Source organism: Narcine bancroftii, chromosome 2, assembly GCF_036971445.1.
Source record: "Narcine bancroftii isolate sNarBan1 chromosome 2, sNarBan1.hap1, whole genome shotgun sequence".
Classification (NCBI taxonomy): domain Eukaryota; kingdom Metazoa; phylum Chordata; class Chondrichthyes; order Torpediniformes; family Narcinidae; genus Narcine; species Narcine bancroftii.
The window spans coordinates 286,110,707-286,131,009 of record NC_091470.1 but is presented as its reverse complement, the minus strand read 5'-3'; the positions used below and the strand labels follow the sequence as shown (position 1 = coordinate 286,131,009).

Here is a 20,303-nt window from a genome sequence, read left to right as displayed (position 1 = left end):
AAATTAAACAGCACTTTTTATACCTACCCCCCTCACTTCACAACACCACGTTTGGGACATTTGGATTCACAGGTATTTGTGAGTACACAAATATGTTTAATTGCTTCATTGGTGCAGGCATAAGAGAGCTTAGGTTTGCTTCTTAGCTTTTCATCACCTTTGGAGTCTGTCGTTGCCACTTTTCAACATGAGGACCAGAGTTGTATTAATCAAATCAGAAAGAGACTTCGCCCAAACCTTAGGAATACCAAAATCAACAGTTTGGAACATCATTCAGAAGAGCGTACTGGTGAGCTCAGTAATCGCTAAGAGACTGTTATTCCAAGGAAGACTCCACTGCTGATGTCAGAAGACAAAGAAAATCCCCAAACGTATGTATGATGGATCACAGAACTATTCAGGAGACAGGTGTGGATGTGTCAATGACACCTTTGCCATGGTTTGCATCTTGCAGTGCAGCCTCTGCATTTCTGTTCCAACAGATCAGAACGTTATGTCCGAAAGATCAGAAACGCTCTTCGGGGGGCAGTGTGGATGTCAATGACGACTGTCCGCAGAGACTTCATGAACAGAAATACAGAGACCACACTGCAAATTGCAAACCATCTTGGTGATATGCTTTGAATCTTGGGCAGTTCCTTTACGGCTCCACATTTTGCTTTTGCCATCACCCTTTTACAGGTTAATCTTGCACAAGACTTTTTCCAGAATTCTGCAGCCTCTTCTAAATACTTATTGGCAAACTGTAACGTGGGCATCCTTTCTGTGGCTACATAGTGGTTTGTATGTTGCAGATGTTCCAAACTGTTGATTTTGATAATCCTAAGGTTTGGGCAATGTCTCATACTATTTTATTCTTGTTTTTCAGCCTCATAATGGCTTCTTTGACTTTCATTGGCACAACTCTGGTCCTCATGTTGAAAAATGGCAACTACAGACTCCAAAAATGATCAAAAGCTTAGAAACAAGCCTAGCTCTCTTATACCAACACCAATGAAGTAAGTAAACATACCTGAGTCTTCACAAACACCATACATTCTGGTGCCCTGAAATGAGGGGACTATATATAAAAAGTGCTGTAATTTCTACATGGTCAAACCAAAATGCCTACAAATAGCCTTGAATAAAATCTGGAATGTGCACTTTATGTTGTGTATGCACTTACACAATGAGGACTCGGAGACATGGTGCTTTTCTCATTCTTTAATACCATCAGAATAACATGGCTACTGACATACAGAGATATATATATATAATATATATGGGGGGGACATCATGATGTACAGCAGGGCGGGCTTATACATAACACTCTTACCCCCTGTTCAATAAATGTTGAATGGGCCCCCTCTAACTACATCAGGCCCATGACCACTAGCGTGAATTAGGGTACATATACTGAGTGATTATAATTCGAAAAGGAACTTAATAATAATTATGGAACATAGAAAGAAGACCATCCAAGCACTTTCTTTCTCTCTTGGACCTCCTCTGCATGGCATGCTGGATCCGTATTTGCTTGGGGCTGTTCTGGGTGGGACCCACTGATATTTGGGTTGATGGCAACTGGCCTCCAGGGTTCTACATGCTGGGCTGCTTGTCGTAGTTACTGGGCTACCTGCCTCCGTCCCTCCTTCACTCAGCCGAAGGGGTTGGATTGGAAAGTTCGTGGACTTTGGTGTCAGACAATGGCCGCAATTGATCAATGTATTGTTTCCACAGTCTTTCTCCTACTAGAACAGAGTATGAGTAGGGGCTCAACTTTTGTAGGATCACCCCTACCATCCATGGGTCTTTGTATTGCCTGCAATCGTGTGCCAGTACTCTCTCATCCACCTCCAGTGTTCTAGGTAAAGTTTGGGTGATGTGGATTTTTCGAAACGAAGGCCCAGATCTGAGTGAACTGTGGACAGTCTTGTCCGCAGGTTGTGGCTAAACATCAATTCTGCTGGGGTGCGTTTTGTGGTAGAATGCGGTGTGTTTCTGTACCCCAATAGGAAATCTTCAATTCTGAGAGTCCAGGAGGCGTTTAGAAGTTTCTTGGTTTTCAACACCTTTTTGAATGTCTGCACCAAGTGTTCTGCCTCCCCATTAGTACCTGGGTGATAGGGTGCTGACAAAATATGCCTGATATTGTTGTCGCATATAAATTTCTTGAAAGGTTCTGATATAAACTGGGGCCCATTGTCCATGACCAATTCGTGAGGTAATCCAGATGTGGCAAACATGCCCTGTAGCTGTTCAATTGTAGAATTGGTTTTGGTATTTTTCATATGCGAAACTACTGGCCAATTGGAATGTGCATCCACTGCTATAAGGAAAGTCTCTCCCATGAATGGCCCCGCAAAGTCTATGTGAATCCGATGCCAGGGTCTGGAAAGCCATTTCCATGGGTTGGCCTTGGCCTGCGGCATTTTTGGCTGCATTGACTGACATATTTTGCATTCTCTCGCTGTTGTTTCAATGTCTCTGTCTATTGATGGCCACCAAACATGCACCCAGGCCAGTGCTTTCATTTGTACCATTTCTGGATGGTTGTGGTTCAGCTCTGATAATATGGTGTTTTGCCATTTGGCCGGGATAATTGTACGGTTACCCCAAAGTAAATATCCTTCTTCAAATGATAATTCGTGGTGGCGTGTGAAGTAAGCTTTCAGGTCTTCTGATATGATCTAAGGGTGAAGTATAAGACTTTACTTAACTTTGCCTCCTTTTGGGTTTCTTTGTTGATCATCTGGGCTGTAATGGGCAGTTGTTGACGTTGTTCTTGGTTGACAGCTGCTGCTTCTGCTGTCCATTTAATAATTTATTTTTGTTCAGTTTCGGGTAGTCGTAAGTGTGATAAGGCATCCGCACGGCTGTTGAATATTCCCGGTTTATGTTTTACCTCGTAGTTGTATGCGGCTAGTAGCATGGTCCATCTCTATATTCTGGCTGCAACTAATATTGGTATCCTTTTGTGGGAGCCCAGAATCAAACTTCGAGGTTTGTTGTCAGTGATTAAGGTAAAAGTTCTTTCATAGAGATATTGGTGGAATCTTTTTACACAAAAAATTATTGCTAATCCTTCTTTTTCCAGTTGAATGTAATTGTGATTTGGGACAATACTGCTCCCAGTCCTACTAGTGAAACATCAACAGCTTGAGTCACTTCCTTGTTTGGGTCGTAGTGGATCAGAACCTCATTTGTTGACTTTAATATTTCCATTAGTTTATCAACTGTGTTTTTAGTTTTCGTACTCCAGTACTATTTTTGATCTTTCTTGAGTAACCGGTTTAGGGGGTTGAATAGGGTAGGCACGTAGGGAATAGGTTTCCAATAGTGATTTATAAGCCCTAGAAAGGACTGTAATTCTGACTTGTTGGTGGGATATGGGACTTTGCGAATGGCTTCTGTGGTCACCGGATCCATTCATACTCCTTCCTTGTCTATTGTGGAGCTTTCTCATTCTAGCATGGCGACTGACATAGATATATATATATATATATATATATATATATACACACACACACACACACACACACACACACACATATATATATATATATATATATATATAATATATATATTTTATATATATATATATATTGGAGGGGTGTCATTATGGACAGCATGGCAGGCTTATACACAACACTCTAATTACACGTTAATTGTTTAATTACAAATTTAAAACTGTGGAGCACAGGGTCAAATAAAGGAACAAAGAACAAAGTGTCATTGTCCCTAATGTTATGGAGGGCACTGTAGAACGTTGGCGATGACAGCATTAATGATTCCAAAAAGGAGTTCAGTACCAAACAACTTATATGCCCTGTTAATTGTGGTAAATTTTCAAAAACAAAAATTACTAAATTATAATATATTTTCAGTGAATCTGGAAATCTTGGCATCTTATATATTGTCTCAAGAAGGTTTGTCTTGTAAATATTTATTGCTTCAGACTTTTCTAAGTTTCTATTGTTGAATTTTCTCTCCATAACATTGAAAAATGTAACACACCAGCCAAAAACTTAATTGAAGCAATATTTGAAATCCTCACATAGAGATAAGCATAATATATTTTGAAAAACAAAAGATTCAACCAAGATCAACATTATATATCTTGATGGATGTATTTTTCATAAAGACCCCTAAATTTTAATTTTAATTTTGTATTTATTGAGTTTCTAATGAAGTATAATCTCAAGTTAGTAGTTCTACAGATAAATATTTTTCCAATAAACTGAAAAATCTCACCAGACTAACCTTTGATCGTACATGCCCTTAAAATTATAATTAACTCTGTAGTTGGGTAGTGGCTTTGGTTCTAACGGTCTGTAGATAGCAGGCTCCCCCCTCTTCATTGCAAGACCATTCAGCTCTACGGTCGGTGTTATGCTGCCTGCAATACACACAAAGGTAAACACAACAATCTTCTAAAACAAGACCAAATAATATAACTTCAATTGTTACTGATACACAAGCACATTTAAATTAGCATTCTCCAATATCATAATAATAAAATTTGGCAGTTTCCCAAGGTTACCTAATCACGAGCAAAGGTTGCATAGTTATACAACCTTCTATTTATGAACAATGTTTAATTTGATAAAACATGCTGAAGAGTTTGTTACGAGTCCAGAGGACCCCAAAACCCAGCAGCAATAGATATGCACCACGACAAAGGGTTAATTAAACAAAAGTTACTTTTAATTATCTTTAAACATGAAAATAGGATCAAACTTTAACTTATCTCTATTGACTTACCTAACCTACTTAACCCGCCTCTAATTCTAAGTGCACGTGTGTGTAATGTGTACATAAGTTTAGAAAAATTCTTTGGTTCACAGTTCAATCTCACTGGTTGCAGGCAATTCTTGTACTGTGCACAGAAGTTAGCATTAATAAAGTTTATCAGGCTTTGATGCTTAACAGGTAAATGATTACCACTCAGGAGGGCTCTTGTTGGTTTTCAGAGAGAGAGTTTTCACATTCCAGGACAGCCATTCCAGTGTCTTGCTGACAAAACTTGCCCCCTTTCAGGGTTCTCCAGAACATAACCTCTTTCTTTCAAGACATCACAGAATTCCTATCTGTTTCTCCTATTCCAAAGGAAACACCAGACAGCCAGTCCTCTCCTTTGACCAGGCAGTCTTCCAAAGCTTGCCAGCTTGTCCCTCTGGAACCAAAGTCTCTGTCTCACCTCTCTCTCACTCCCTCCCACCCTAGCCGCTTTCAGGTGTTCGGACGCAGATAATGTGCCGGCAGACTTGGCTAGGCGAGTGCAGCTGGGTCATTCAGGTGGCCACGGAGAAGATGCCTGTCACCTGAATGTGCCAGCTGAAGGAGAGCCACGTCCGAGCGAACGCCGACTCCTGTGGACTGTGGCCGTAGTCCCACTGCTGCTTTCAGGTGCAACGGGGGTAAGTGCTCCTCCTGTCCGGGTTCTCCACTTTCAGGTGGCCACCCAACAGCCGCATTGGGGTAGAGTAGGCGGCTTTACAGTCTGGTATTCTGGCCACCTGAAAGCAGCTTCTGAGAGCAAAGCTGTTCTGCCTCTGCCTGCAAAGACTACATGCTCTTCCAGACAGAAAACTGTTTTTCAGTCAAAGCAGCGCCATGTTACTACATTGTTGCCTCTTGCAAACAGTAGTCCATCATGAGTCTGTGAACACACTGCAAAACTCCTGCAAAATTTCTGTTTTAAAGTGTTTGTATGTGACCTGCTCTAACAAACCTCCCAATTTATCTCCCAAACACCTCTATATACTGTCACAAGCTTTAAAACCACATAAGGAAATACTAGAATGGATGTGATTGAGGACAGAGGATAGGTGTGTACAAAACAAAGAGAGAGTCATGAAGAGTATGTGGGAAGGTGGAAGAGGGTGGAGCAAGTGATTGAGAGGGAATGAGCTGTTGAAGTCAAAGTGAACTTCAGATCTCCGAACTTTGGCAGCAAAGCACTCGTGGTGGGGAATGATAGTCACAAACCCTCAACTGAAGGATCATATATTGTCACTACCACATGACTTGAGAAGGATAAAAAGGAAGAGGCATGGTCAGATGGATTTTTAAAACAAGGCATCTACTTTAAATAACAAGCTCAGGACAACCTGAGATGGAACTTTGTTGTCTGACATTTTGACAGTGCCCTGGTTTAAGCAAAGCTTTTATGACTTTCAAATTTCACTAACCTTAAAGTGTACAGAAAATTGTTGAAAAAGTCAATGGAACAGGAACGTTATTGACTCATTTGATGAAATATAATAAAATGCTTAAAGGATGCCCATCTATTATTTATTTCAAAAATCTCCAATTAGGAAGCATTCTTTGGCTTCACTTTCCGAGATCAGAACCAATTTTGGAACCCCATTAGCTTCACATCATTTTCTGTTCAAAGGTTTATCAGTCCTTTTCTACTTTAATGCACTTTTTCCTTTGCACTGGAGCTGCTAATATTTGCTGTGGAGGTGGAAAAGACCTACATCAAAATCTGATGGGCTGATGAAATTAGATGAAACCTTAGCAGCTGCAGTTGCAGCATTTTATTGAATGGGCCGTTGTTCACGCAGGAATGCCTTAAACAGAAACTAACAGATATTCAGTTCCAGACATTGTGATTCAGTCTGCACCATGACCATAGAACTGAGCATTCCACAAAATAGATTCTTTCATAAATTATGAGGTCATATTAGCATCTATGTCTTGTTTCACTGCACACTAAAACAATAATCTGGAATGCTGGGAATTTTGGTGCCGGATTAGCAGATTTTCCACACTATGCACAAATTCTCACACTCCTTTCAATGTAGCAGGTTCACCGGACTTTTCTAACACTGTGTAACTTCTAAAGTGAAAATTGAATTCCAAATGTGCTGAGATAGCAATGCAGATAACATCCAACAGTGCCGAAAATCTTGGTGGCTGCACCAACGTCTGGAATATGCCAGATTGACAGTTTTAAATGAGATGATGCGATGAGAGGTTACAGTCATTGCACAAATACACTGGACAGATGCATTGAAATTCTTACTTGCTGCAACTACACAGGTCTGCAAGATATACCCACTACAAGAGTATAACTTACATCAATATGGCCTGAGTGAAAAAGAGATAATAGCAAATATAAAGGATGGGTAAATAAATATTCACAGTCGCAGATAATACAAGACTAAAATAATGTTTTAATAGTGCAGACAGATCTTTTGGTGGTCCCAGAGTAGTTCATAGTTAGGACAATATGGGGAGGCTCCAGGGCTGGATAGATGGTGGGGGGGGGGGGGGGGGGAGGGAATAATCCTTGAACCTTGAGGTGCTTGACTTCAGGTGTCTGTATTTTCTGCCTGAAAACTGCCGTGAATAGAGATTGTGACCAGGGTAATTGGGATCCTTTATGACATCCGGTGCCTTCTTGAGGCATCATCTCACATAGATCAATAAATGGGAGGTCGGAGCATGTGATAGGCTTAGCTAGCTAAGTTTGCTACTGCTATAGTACAGGACACTATCTCCAATGTATATATTTGTATATATTTACATATAGTAGTAGTGATTGGCAGAGAGCCATAGCCACGCCTACTGATAGGTCATAAAGGCTGCTCCTAACCAGACCCAGGTCAGTCTGGACTGGTCGACCTCGATATAACACGCTCCATTCTTTTGCCAATAAAAGCCTTGGTTTGAGTCAAACAAGTCTTTAAGTCATTCGACATGCTACAGCCACTTTATGCAACCTTCTGCATTCCTGGGCATATGAGTTTACAAACCAGACCTTGATGCAACTAATCAGTATATTTTTCCACAGTACATCTGAAGTTTGATAAAATATTTAATGAATTGCCTGATCTCCTCGACTTCTGATATAGTTCTTCATAGTTGCCTCAATGTGACAGCATTGTGTTATTATTAATATTTCTTAGTAAAGGCTTTGTGGGTTTGGACACCGGGACTCAGAGAGAAGCCACTTTCAGAGTCACAAAGTCCAATAAAACTGCAGGCGTTTGTTCATTCAAATATCTCAGACAAAGGGGCTGTTCATGGAGGACATCTAATTAAACAAAAGGCACTTTGCTTGTTTACCTTGAACTTTTGGAATTTAAACTTCAAAGAGAGCAATGATGTCATGTCACATGAGTAAGGACATTCTGAGAGAACATATTACCGAAGAAAGAAACATTCTGAGACCAGAAGTTGCTTGGACATCCTGTAAATCACACAGGATTGAAATGATGTAACATTTAACATTCTGTAATATAGACTGACAGTGGCTCCAGAAAGGATGACCACCTTGCTGCTTCTCTTGGTCAAGAGAGAGAGCAGTTCTGCAGTGACATTTTAAATAGCCACTTGTGACTGACCAAACTCTGGGCAAAAGAAAACACGATCATTCATGTTTATGAATTGCAACTATTGTAATGGTTACTTTGTCAGACTTATACCTGAGTTTGTGAAATTATCGTGGAAGAAAACACAAATGCTATAAACTCCATGCGGGGCGGGGGGGGGGGAATCATTTGTATGAAGAAACAATTCTCTGAAAACTACAAGAAATTTGAGAGTTTTGAGAAGTCTGATGCCTCACACCTGCATATCTCTTCAGAATTACACTTGAACAGTTATCGTTTTGCCCCACACACACACACACACACACACACACATATATATATACATATCTGTGCATAGATGGGTTAAGTTAGAGTTAAGAAATGTTGTGTTATTAATAATTAATAATAAATATTCTTTTGAAGATACCATTGTCTTGGTGAATTTTTATTTTTGCTGATCTCGTACACAATGTACTCCAAGAAAACTTTGGCAATGGGCTCTCAAAAACTTGAATTGACCAATTTTCTCCACCTCCATCCTGTCAATGAAGACGGATGCGTGCTGGTGAAACTCAGCAGGTCACGCAATATTCATAAGAAATAAAGACTAGCCAGCGTTTCTAGTCTTCATCCCTAGGCCCAAAAACCTTGGTTATCCTTTACTTCATCTGATTGCTACATGGCCTGCTGTGTTTCTCCAGCACATTTATGTGTTGCATTTGATCTCAACAACTGCAAATTTTCTTGATTAACTGTGTGATCTCTCGGCTCCCCTTCCTGAAGTCCACAATAAGGTCCTTGGTCTTGTGAACATTGAAGCAAGTTTGTTATTCTGGCATCACACAACCAGATTCTCAATCTCCATTTTATATGCTGACTCATGACTACCCTTTATTCAGTGAACAACAGTGGTGTCATCAGCAAGTTTATACATTGTGTTTGATTTGAAATTTTGCAGATATAATGATGCCATTAAACACATTGGTCTATGATCAATGAACAGCAGTCAGATGAGGATGGTCTTGTGGTCCAGGTGCTTTAAGCACAGAGTAGGGGGTCAGAGACATCACATCCTCAGCTGACCTGTTGCGATGACAGAGAAATCGAAGTAGTCCGTGTCATTCCTGAGACAGGAGTTGTTTGCTCCATAACCAACTTTTCAAAGCACCTCATCACAGTAGACACAAATGCCACCAACCAATAAATGTTGAAGCAGGTCACCTTGCTTTTCTTGGGTACTGGAATAATTCATGTCATTTTGAAGAAGGTGGAGGACCTTTGACAGTAGCAGGAAGAGGTTGAAAATATCTGAAAAAACTCCACCTAGTTGGTTCACCAAGATTTTAAGGAAATGGCCAGGTGCTTTCCGAGAATTCACCCTCCTGAAGGTACTTTTCACGCCAACCTCAGAAAGTGGGAGGACAGGGTTTGCTAGGGGGTGAGTGGACTCGTGAAGTTGTTTTCCCTTTTGAAATGAGCAGAGTTAATTATACTACCTTGTTTCATCTTCTGGGGTATGGTATTACTTGCCACAGCTGCCAAGGATCCATCCAAGTCTCCAGCATAGTCCAGAATTATTTTTTTTGTATTGGTAATGACCATCCAAAAGTTTTACCTGGACTTCCTTAAGCCTCTGAATCGCCGAATTTGAAAGGCATGCATCTTCATCAGGCTGGTTCATCCATGGGGTTCTGGGTTAGGCTATATTGGCATGTGTAAGAAAGAATAGAATCATCCATTCACTATCTGAGAAAGTTGCTACCCTCTGAGGCATATTCATTCAGGTCAAATGCTGTGTTCTGGTCTGCGCACTGCAGACAGTCATAATACCACTCTTCTGTCTCCACAGACCAAATCTGTACAATCTGCACTGTCAGTGCAGAGCTGTTTTGTTTCTACCTGTCTGGAAGAAAGTGATGCACAGCCAAGCAGTCTGACTTTCCAAAGTGTGGGTGAGAATGAAGCAAAGGAAGTCAACCAGAGGTCAAGCGTGTTTGATCCTCCGATATTGTAGAACATGTGCTGGTGGTAATTTGGAAATACGTTTTTTAAGTTGGCCTGATTAAAGACCTTACTGGTGGATATGCCACATTTTGTTGATGTTGGCATGTAGATCCACCAGTGTTAGCTTAGCTTCTGTCTGTGGAATCAGGACAAGAGACAAGCTCCCTTTGGAGGTCAAGGGTCAGCAATTCAGCACCAGATAAGGGGAGCAGCTGTGGAACAATCACCATGTGCAAGAACCATGAAGCGATAACCATGAAGCAGCACCCTATTCCTTTACCCGGGGACACGATCCAGTCCATGTAGTGTATGCTGAAGGCTGGAAAGTTGGGGTAAGCTATGTCTCTGTGAAATCCTTCATTGGTACAGCAATCTTGCCCTTAGGTTCTCAATTTTATTCTCCAGAGACTTGCATTGGGTAAAAGGAAACTGGGGGTAGGGGGCCAGCAGACCCGTATTTCAATCTTACTTGGAATTCATCTGGTGACTAAATTTTCAGATACAATGAAGGCCTCCCCAATGCTTCCAGGCATACTTACTAGCCTTGTGTGCAGGTGGGACAGAATCCTATAGGCAATTAAAGGATTACTAATTTATTTAAATAGCTGAAAAGCTGACAGTTTCAGCAATGTTATTACTGGTCTTGCTTGCCAGGGCATCCAGTTTGTTACTTCAATTAATGATCTTACGTTCACCGATTTCTTTAACTGGCTTAAATGCCTGGCTTTTTTCACCGATAGTTTGAATGGGGTCCGAGTAGGATAGAAAACATCACCTGATGAGACAGAGAGCGACCCTTGGAATTTCTGAATAATCAGTCAGCAGATTATTGGAGTATTGTTTTTGTAATTGGGGAATTAAAAGGGTTTAGAAATGGGATTCAAAATGGCCTGTACAGTTGCCACATACAGTAAATAATGATGGCTGAAGGACGGGGTCAATATTTGGAAAGCAATTGGAGAATCTAAGGGGAGAGGATGGAGTGGAGATTATGTGAGCCAAAAGGGGATGTCCATGATAGATTTAAATAATTAAACCGAAGGTGCAAAGAAGGTTTCTGAAGTTTGCAATTGAGGATTTTTACAGTTATTTATCAATAGTATCCTTATGCAGCAACTTCATGATAGTGCCCCCTAGTGTACACCTCATTGTCCTTCTGTGGAAGGCAACATTTCCAATTTCATGCATTTCAGGCTCTATTTGGTTCCCGAGTTCTTCAGATAAAAAAAGTCCACTCTGTTGCTATAAGCAAATTTACCTTTTCTGCGCTGTACTGTTCTTGTTCACTGCCAGTTTGCATAAAAACAAACTCTAAATTTTCCATATGTCAATTAAAGATGATAATTTCTATTGTCTAAAGTAGAAGCTTCCAAATAAGATCTATGAAATTACTCCCAACAGCACTGATTGTTTTCTGCCAAACAAACATATGGAAAAAATAATTCATGCAATAAGGTGAGACAGACTTACAAGCAATGATTGAATTTGGAGAACTTTCCTCCCATATTTCCCCTTACTTCGGTTACTGCAGCTTCAGGACCACAGTCCATTATGCTCATGCAAACCTCCAAGAACGACTTACATTAAAAAGTACTCACCACATGGTCAGGATATCCCAAAGTATTTTACAACCCATGCTATAACCCCACTTAAAATCCAGAAAACTCATCAATTAATTGGTTGACAGCATGTTCCCACAAATAGTGATGTGATACGGTTTGATAATGTTTTTACAACTCTGACAGAGCATTGGCCAAATACCTGCTCCTCTTTAATAAAGCACTAAAGAATTTTCTACATTAACATTAGAGATGGCAAGCCTAGTTTTGAAAGATCATTCACCTGAACCATCAACTGTTTCTCTCTTCATGGATGCTGACTGATCCAATAGGTATTTCTAGAACTAATTTTTATTTCTGCTTTCCAAACATGGTCATTTTTATTTGTCAGGACCTCCGTTTTATTTCTTATACCAAGTTATCACTTCCAATTGTGCAATACTGACTAGAATGTTAACTTAGATTGTTTTGCTCAAACCCCCAATGTTCAACTTGAGTCCACATTTTAAATTGCAGAATAAACACTCCAAAATGTTCACTGCTAACCCAAAGCATGTCAATAAATAATTTACTGAGTATATTCATTTATTAAGTTGATGTTACTTTCCAATTAAGCTTCAAGTTTCCTTAAAATGTTTAAGATGCAGAAGCCACTCCAACAAGATCTTTAGATCCATGAACTTGCATTCTGCCATTTCTTAGACATAAATATTTTAAAAATGAATAACAAGCCAATGAAGCAGACATTAGAAACAATGAATAAAAGCTTGATCAAAGAAACTTTTCAGTTTGTAAAGGACATCAGGAAATCAATCAGGCTTCAGAAATGGAATTCCAGGTGTCCACGGCCTAAAGCAAGTGGCATTATAGCATAGATACCAATATGTTTTACATCAATTTTTTGCATCAATCTTCACTAAAGAAAACACTGCAAATATCCTTAAGATAAGAGGTGGACTAATTTCAAAAAGCAGGGAGGAATTTGTGAAAATCCAAATCACAGGTAAAATTTGAAACTCACAGGAATAAAGGCAGATAAATCATGGTGACCACACAAAGGTTTTAAAGGAAGTGGTCTCAGAGATAGTGGAGCAATTAGATGAAGCTGACAGGCCAAATGCTGAGATGTTTTCAATAATGAGGGAGTCACAAATAAGGGGACATAGTTACAAACGAAGGAATTAAAACAGAGGTGCTGAGGATCCTCTTCTCTCAGAGGACAGTGGATCCCTGGAATTCTCTGTCCGTGGGTGGCAGAGACCAGATATTTAATGTGGTGATATATAAATGTTTGAAAGATCGAGGATTTAAAGGTTATGGGAAACTGGTACAGAAGAGGGGTTGAGAACAACAATAGATCAGTCATGATCTGATTGAATGGGGGGGGGGGGGGGGAGGAGATTTCTCATCTGTACTTATTGTGCATTGTGCAATGGTAACTAAACACTTAAAGGAAATAATAAGTAATGCCTTGGAACATATCCACATTGCAAGGAGGAGGTACTATGTAAAGCATAATAAGGTGGATGAATTCCCAGAGCCCGACCAAGTGATTCCTTGTACATTGTGGGAAACTGGGGAAGAAATTATTGGAGCTTTGGCAGAAATATCTGCATCACGTGCATTCATGAGTGAGGTACCGGAAGACTGGAGTGTGGTTGATGACGTATCTTTACGCAAGAAGTACTGCAAGGACAAGTGAAGAAACTCCAGACAGTGTGCCTAATATCAGCAGTGGGAATTTTACTGAGGGGATTCTGAAAGACAAGGTCCAGCAGCATTTGGAAAGGAAAGGATTAATTAAGATTAATCAGCATGGTTTTGTTCATGGGAAATAATGTCCCACAAATTCAATTTTGTGAAGAGATGACTGAGGTTTGGTGAAAAAAGGGCAAAAGACAATGCCTGGTTAGACTGTTAAGAAGGCCTTTCAAGATATGCATGGGAGGCTCATCAGGAAGATTATATCACAACAGTTCCAGGGTGAGCTAGCCAAATGTATTCAAAAAGTCTTGGTGGAAAGAGCCAAAGGACGGTAGTGAAGGGATCCTTATCATATTGGAGGTGCCACAGAGAACAAGGCTGACTCCACTGTTGCTCTTTGTTAATAATTTAAATGAGAATGTAGTTGGCACATCAAGTTTGTGGATAACAGTAAAATTGTTACAGTAAGAAGCTATCGTGGACAGTGAAGAAAGTGATCCAATATTACAACAGAATCTCAACCACCTAGGGAAATGGACCCAGGAATGGGTAATGGAAGTCAACTCAAGTGCAATGTCATGAATTTTACTAAGTTAAAGCAGAGCAGAAGTTGCACAGTAAATAACAGGGCATGGAGAGTACTGTAGAAATAGATTCACAAGGATATTACCAAGATTGAAAGGCCTGAATCACAAGGAGAGTTTGGTCAGGGTAGGGCTTTCTTCCTGCAGCACAAGAGACTGAGGGGTGACTTTGTGGAGGTACGTACGATTATTAGCAGCATTGATAACGTGAATAATGGTCACAGTCTTTTTCTAGAAGGCATAGGTGTCAGGAGAGAGGGTAAAGATTTAAAAAGGTCATCTTTTCTATACAGAGGGTGGAGTTAAATGGAGTAGGATACCAGAGGAAGCTGTAAAGGCAGGGACAATTACAACATTTAGATAAGTACATGAACAGCTAAGGTTTTGAGGGATATCAGTTAAGGTTTACAGCAGTCGTTCTCAACCTTTTTCGTTCCACTCACATATTACTTTAAGTAATCCCTATGCCATATGTGCTCTGTGATTAGTAAGGATTGTTTAAGGTTGTATGTAAAAGAAGTTTGAAAACCACTGTTTTAATCATACCTAATTAACTCATTACATGCACGGTTTCATAACTCCAAAGGAAATGGATCAATGACAATTTTTCTCAAGCAAAATATTTCAGTAACAATTGGGTCCAGAGCAGTGATTCTCAACCTTCCCTTCCCACGCATATACCACCTTAAGCAATCCCTTACTAATCACAGGATTGATTGCACAGGGATTATTTAAAGTGGTATGTGAATGGAAAGAAAAAGGTTGAGAACCACTGGTTGAGAGAGATATGGGTCAAATGCAAGCAAATGGGGCTAGCTCAGGTTGATAACTCAGTTGGCATGGATGAGTTGAGGCCATGTGCTTGTTTGCATAGTATTATTCTGTCTAGGGGTGACCAACCTTTTAATTTTTAATTTAGACAAACAGCACAAGTTTGTGCCACCCAATTAACCTATACCCCCGGTATGGATTCGTTGGCCAAAATAGCCTGTTACCGTGCTGTATGTCTAAATTAAAAATTAAAAGGTTGGCCACCCATGGCTAAGATAACTATCAGCATGAAAAAATTGGGCCAAAATGCCTCTTTCTGTTTCATGTAAAAATAGCACAAGATAAAATAAGTTTTAAAAAGTTGGTATTCTGGCAGAGTAACGTAATCAAAGATGGTGAGATAATTATCATGTTGGGTGTTTTGTCAATTGAGTCTAGATTGTTTTTTTTTAATAAATGGTCCTACTCTTTCCTTACATCATGCAATATTTTCCACTCCAGGAGCTTATCAAATTTTCTTCAGATGGCTGGTATTGAATCCATATCCACCACCCAATTAAGTAATTTATTCCAACTAACCAATCCATATTGCCTCGGATTCTTGTACCAATCATCTCAAATGTATTCCTTTGGATTACCCTGAACATCAACAATAACAATTCCTACTTTAACTTGTAATGATTTTTAAAGTTAATAAAAGTCTTCTTCCCTTCTCTGTTTCATTAGCCACAACTTTTCTAATCTATTCACATCATTCCAATAAAGCCCACATAAAACACAAATTATTAGCAATAAAATAAGACAATACCTGGGTTATTATTCATAATTGCTTTTGTTGGCCGTGGGGATGGTTCTGGGAGAGTGGTCTCACTCAATGCTTTGGCCGCAGCAGCATGTTGAGCCTTTTTAATACTACTTCCTTCTGCTTCCCAAGTTTGGTCTCCAAGGGTCAAATGTACACTGAAGATCTGCATGAAAAGAAAATCAATGAAGCCCATGCTTTAATTTTATGATTTTATTTCAATCATGCTTTATGATCTACAAAAGCTTCATAGATTATTGCTGGATTTTACAACTTTCATCTGCATTTCCAATTTTAAAAATTACACATAATGAACCCATGCAGCTTTGAACTTAGTGATTAATTTCTTGCAAAAATGAACTTTCATTACCAATATAGCAAAAAAAAATCACAGATTAGGACTTCGATTTTTTTGAAATAACTTTTACATGTAACTTTTTAAATCCCTATTTGCTAACAGACAGACGTTACAAAGGAAAGTCTAAGTAAATGATAACTTGTGTTACTTCCGTAAGTTACTCTATGGTTAAGGTAATGAAAGCTCATTTCTAATCATATTTCTTGAACAATGCTTTCATTGTACATTAATTCAAGTAATTTTTGCCTCTTCCCATCAAAAATAATTACAACACACAGTTTATATAATCTAAAGAGCACAGAATAAATAAAATCCAATTTTAACTAACAAATCTAGAAGCTTATCAAAGCTAAAGTGCAATACACATATAATTAATCAATGTGCATCTATATTTTGGACTGAAACAAATAATCATTAGTTTGCTGGCAGCCAAAATAAGATTATTCAATGACTGCTTGATATCTGCATAAACATTGTCCAGTTGTTCTGGGATTTCAACAATTACATATACTTATTAATTTATATTACGATCATAAGACCAAAAGACATGGGAGCAGAAATAGGCTGTTCAGCCCATCAAATCTGCCCCACGATTCAATCATGAGGTGATCCATTTTCCCACTCACACACATAATCTTTGGTGCCCTTGCTAATCAATGCCCTATCAATCTCTGTCTTAAATTCACCCAATGACCTGGCCTCCACAACCACCCATGGCAACAAATTCCACAGATTTACCACCCTCTGGCTGAAGAAATTCCTATGCATTACTGTTCTAAGTGGATATCCGTCAATCCTGAAGTCAAGCCCTCTTGTTCTAGACTCTTACACCATGGGAAGCAACCTTTCCACACCTACTTAGTACATGCCTTTCAACATTCAGAATGTTTCAATGAGATGCCCCCCTCATTCTCCTAAATTCCAACAAATACAAGCCAAGAGCTGTCAAATGCTCTTCATATAATGCTTTCATTCCCGGTATTATCCTTGTGAACCTTTTTTGAACCCTTTCCAAAGTCAACACATCTTTTCTTAAATGAGGAGCCCAAATCTGCTCAAAATACCCCAAGTGAGGTCTCACCAGAACCTTATAAAGCCTCAACATCACATCCTTGATTTTATATTCTATACCACTTGAAATTAATGCCATCATTGCATTTGCCATGGGTGAAAAATGGCTAAGGCTTTGTGTTGGTCTTCACACGGTGGAGGACATGTCAAACATGCCAAAGACAGATGTTATGTATGTGATGCGACATGATGGGACATGGATGTAATAGCTATCACTAAAGAGGCCGTACTCAGAAAACTTGAGGGTCTAAAGATGGAACATTTCCCTGGTCCTGATGGAATGCATCTCAGTGTACTGAAAGAAATGGCAGAAGTTACAGTTGAGGCTTTGGTGATAACTTACCAAAATTCTTTGGATTCTGGGCAAGTCCCAGTGGATTGGAAGCAAATGTCACATCACTATTCGAAAAAGGGTGTAGGCCAGTGATTCTCACCCTTTTTCTTTCTACTCACATAAAGTAATCCCTATGGCATTTGTGCTCTGTGATTATGTGCATGGTTTTGTAAGGGATTGTTTAAGGTGATATGTGAGTGGGAAGGGAATGTTGAGAATCACTGCACTAGACCCAATTGTTACTGAAATATTTTGCTTGAGGAAAAATTGTCATTGGTCCATTTTCTTTGGAGTTATGAAACCATGCACATAACGAGTCAATGAGGTACAATTAAAACTGTGATTTTCAAACTTTTTCTTTCCACCCATATACAACCTTAAGCAATCCCTTACTAATCACAGAGGACCTGTGGCATAAAGATTACTTAAAAGCGGTATGTGAATAGAAAGAAAAGGGCAAGAACCACTGATGTAGGCAAAAGGCAGTGAACTATAGGCCAGTTAGTTTAACATCTGTGGTTGGGGAAAATGCGTGAAGCTATCATTAAAGAAGAAATAGCGAGCCATCTGGAGTGAAATGGATCCATCAGTCAGATGTAGCATGGATTCAGCAAAGGAAGGTCTTGTCTGACAAATTTACTGGAGTTTTTTGAAGATATAATGAGTGTAGTAGATAGAGGGAAGCAGATGCTCATTGTTTACCTGGATTTCCAGAAGCTGTTTGATGAGGTGCCGCATAAAAGACGTGCAGAAGATAAAGATGCATTGAGTTGGGGGTGATTTATTAGGGTGCCACAGGGGTCGGTGTTGACCCATAACTGTTCATGATATACATAAACAATCTAGAAGAGAGGACAGAGTGTAGTTTAGCTGTTTGCTGATGACACTAAATTGAGTGAAAAAGCAAATTGTGTAGAGGATATGGAGAGTCTGTAGAGATATAGAAAGGTTAAGTGAGTGGCAAGGGTCTGACAGGTTGAGTACAATGTTGGTAAATGTGAGGTTATCCATTTTGGAAGGAAAAAAATGGAAGATCAGAATATTATTTAAATGGCAAGTCATTGCATCATGCTGACGTGCAGAAGGATGGGAGTACTTGTGTATGAATTGCAAAAGATTGGTTTGCAAGTCCAGCAGGCGATTAAGGTGGTAAATTGAATGTTGGCCTTCATTGCTAGAGGGATAGAACTTAAGAGCAGGGAGGTTATGAGGCCGCATCTGGAGTACTGGGTGCATTTCTGGTCTCCTTATTTGAAGAAGGATGTACTGACTTTTGAGGCGGTGCAGAGGAGGTTTACCAGGCTGATTCTGATGTCTATGAGAAGAGATTGAGTCGTCTGGGACTATACTCGCTGGAATTTAGAAGAATGAAAGGGGATCTTATAGAAACATTTAAAATTAAGAAATGCATGGATAAAATAGAGGTAGGTAAGTTGTTTCCATTGGTGGGAGAGACAAGAACTAAGGGACACAGCCTCAACATTCAGGGTAATGAGAAGAGATTGAGTCATCTGGGACTATACTCACTGGAATTTAGAAGGATGAAAGGGGATCTTAGAAACATTTAAAATTAAGAAATGCATGGATAAAATAGAGGTAGGTAAGTTGTTTCCATTGGTGGGAGAGACAAGAACTAAGGGACACAGCCTCAACATTCAGGGTAATGAGAAGAGATTGAGTCATCTGGGACTATACTCACTGGAATTTAGAAGGATGAAAGGGGATCTTAGAAACATTTAAAATTAAGAAATGCATGGATAAAATAGAGGTAGGTAAGTTGTTTCCATTGGTGGGAGAGACAAGAACTAAGGGACACAGCCTCAACATTCAGGGTAATAGATTTAGGGCAGAGATGAGGAGGATATCCCAAATTATATTGAATTCACTACCCATTAAAGCAGTGGAGGCTACCTCAGTAAATATAGTTAAGACAAGGTTGGATAGATTTTTACATAGTAGTGGAAAAGACAGGTAGGCAGAGATGAGCCTATCATTAGATCAGCCATTGAGTAGCAGAACAGGCCTGACGGGTCAGATGGCCTACCCCTGCTCCAATTTCGTGTGCTCTTATACCTTTTTCACCATCATCTCAACATGCAGGCTATCCTGGACCAGAACTCCCAGGTCACTTTGCATCTGGGTAATTTCAATTTTCTCCCTATTTAAAACATATTTCTTCTGCCAAAACATGACAGCACTCTTCCTGAAATTATATTTTATTTGCCACTTCTCTGCCCATTCTCCTCATTTGCAGCCTCTGTGTTTCCTCTACACTACCTGCTCATCAACTTATCTTCATATCATCTGCAAACTTGGGCACAAAACCATTCATTACATAACCCAAATCATTAATATACATCATAAAAAGAAGCACCCCCAACAATGATTCCTGTGAAACTCCACTAGCAACTGACAATCAATCAAAATATGATCCTTGTATCACAAATCTCTGCTTTCTGCCCATCAGCCAATATTCTAACCATGCAAGTATGTTTACCGTTATACCATGGGCTTTTATCTTTTTGAGTAGCCTCATGTGCAGCGCTTTGTCAAATGCCTTCTGAAAATCCAAAAACACAACATCCACTGCATTTCCCTCATCCAGCCTGCAGTCGCTTCCTAAAAGAATTCCAATACGTTTGGAAGGCAAGATTTACCCTAAAGGAAACCATGCTGGCTTTCGCCTACCTTGTCCTGTGTCTCTAATTATTCCGTAACCTCATCCTTTATATCTACTCCAACTACTGACATCAGGCTAACCGGCCTATAATTTATTTTCTGCTGTCTCCCTCCCTTCTTAAATAGTGGGGTGA

At 39.6% G+C, this 20,303-nt stretch overlaps 1 protein-coding gene across 11 annotated transcripts in view; it reads right to left on the bottom strand.

Moving 5' to 3' along the window:
* stau2 (staufen double-stranded RNA binding protein 2) overlaps positions 1–20,303 on the bottom strand; it is a 327,674-nt gene that overhangs the window by 248,320 nt on the left and 59,051 nt on the right. For all 11 annotated transcript variants that reach the window (XR_011352225.1, XM_069921216.1, XM_069921215.1 and 8 more), the window contains 2 exons: positions 15,734–15,893; positions 4,243–4,378 (listed from right to left, as the gene is read on the bottom strand). Coding sequence is in view for 10 of the 11 variants with exons in the window: in XM_069921216.1 (XP_069777317.1) it covers positions 4,243–4,378; positions 15,734–15,893 (296 nt within the window). In the remaining variant the exon portion in view is untranslated. The remainder of the gene's footprint in view (positions 1–4,242; positions 4,379–15,733; positions 15,894–20,303) is intronic.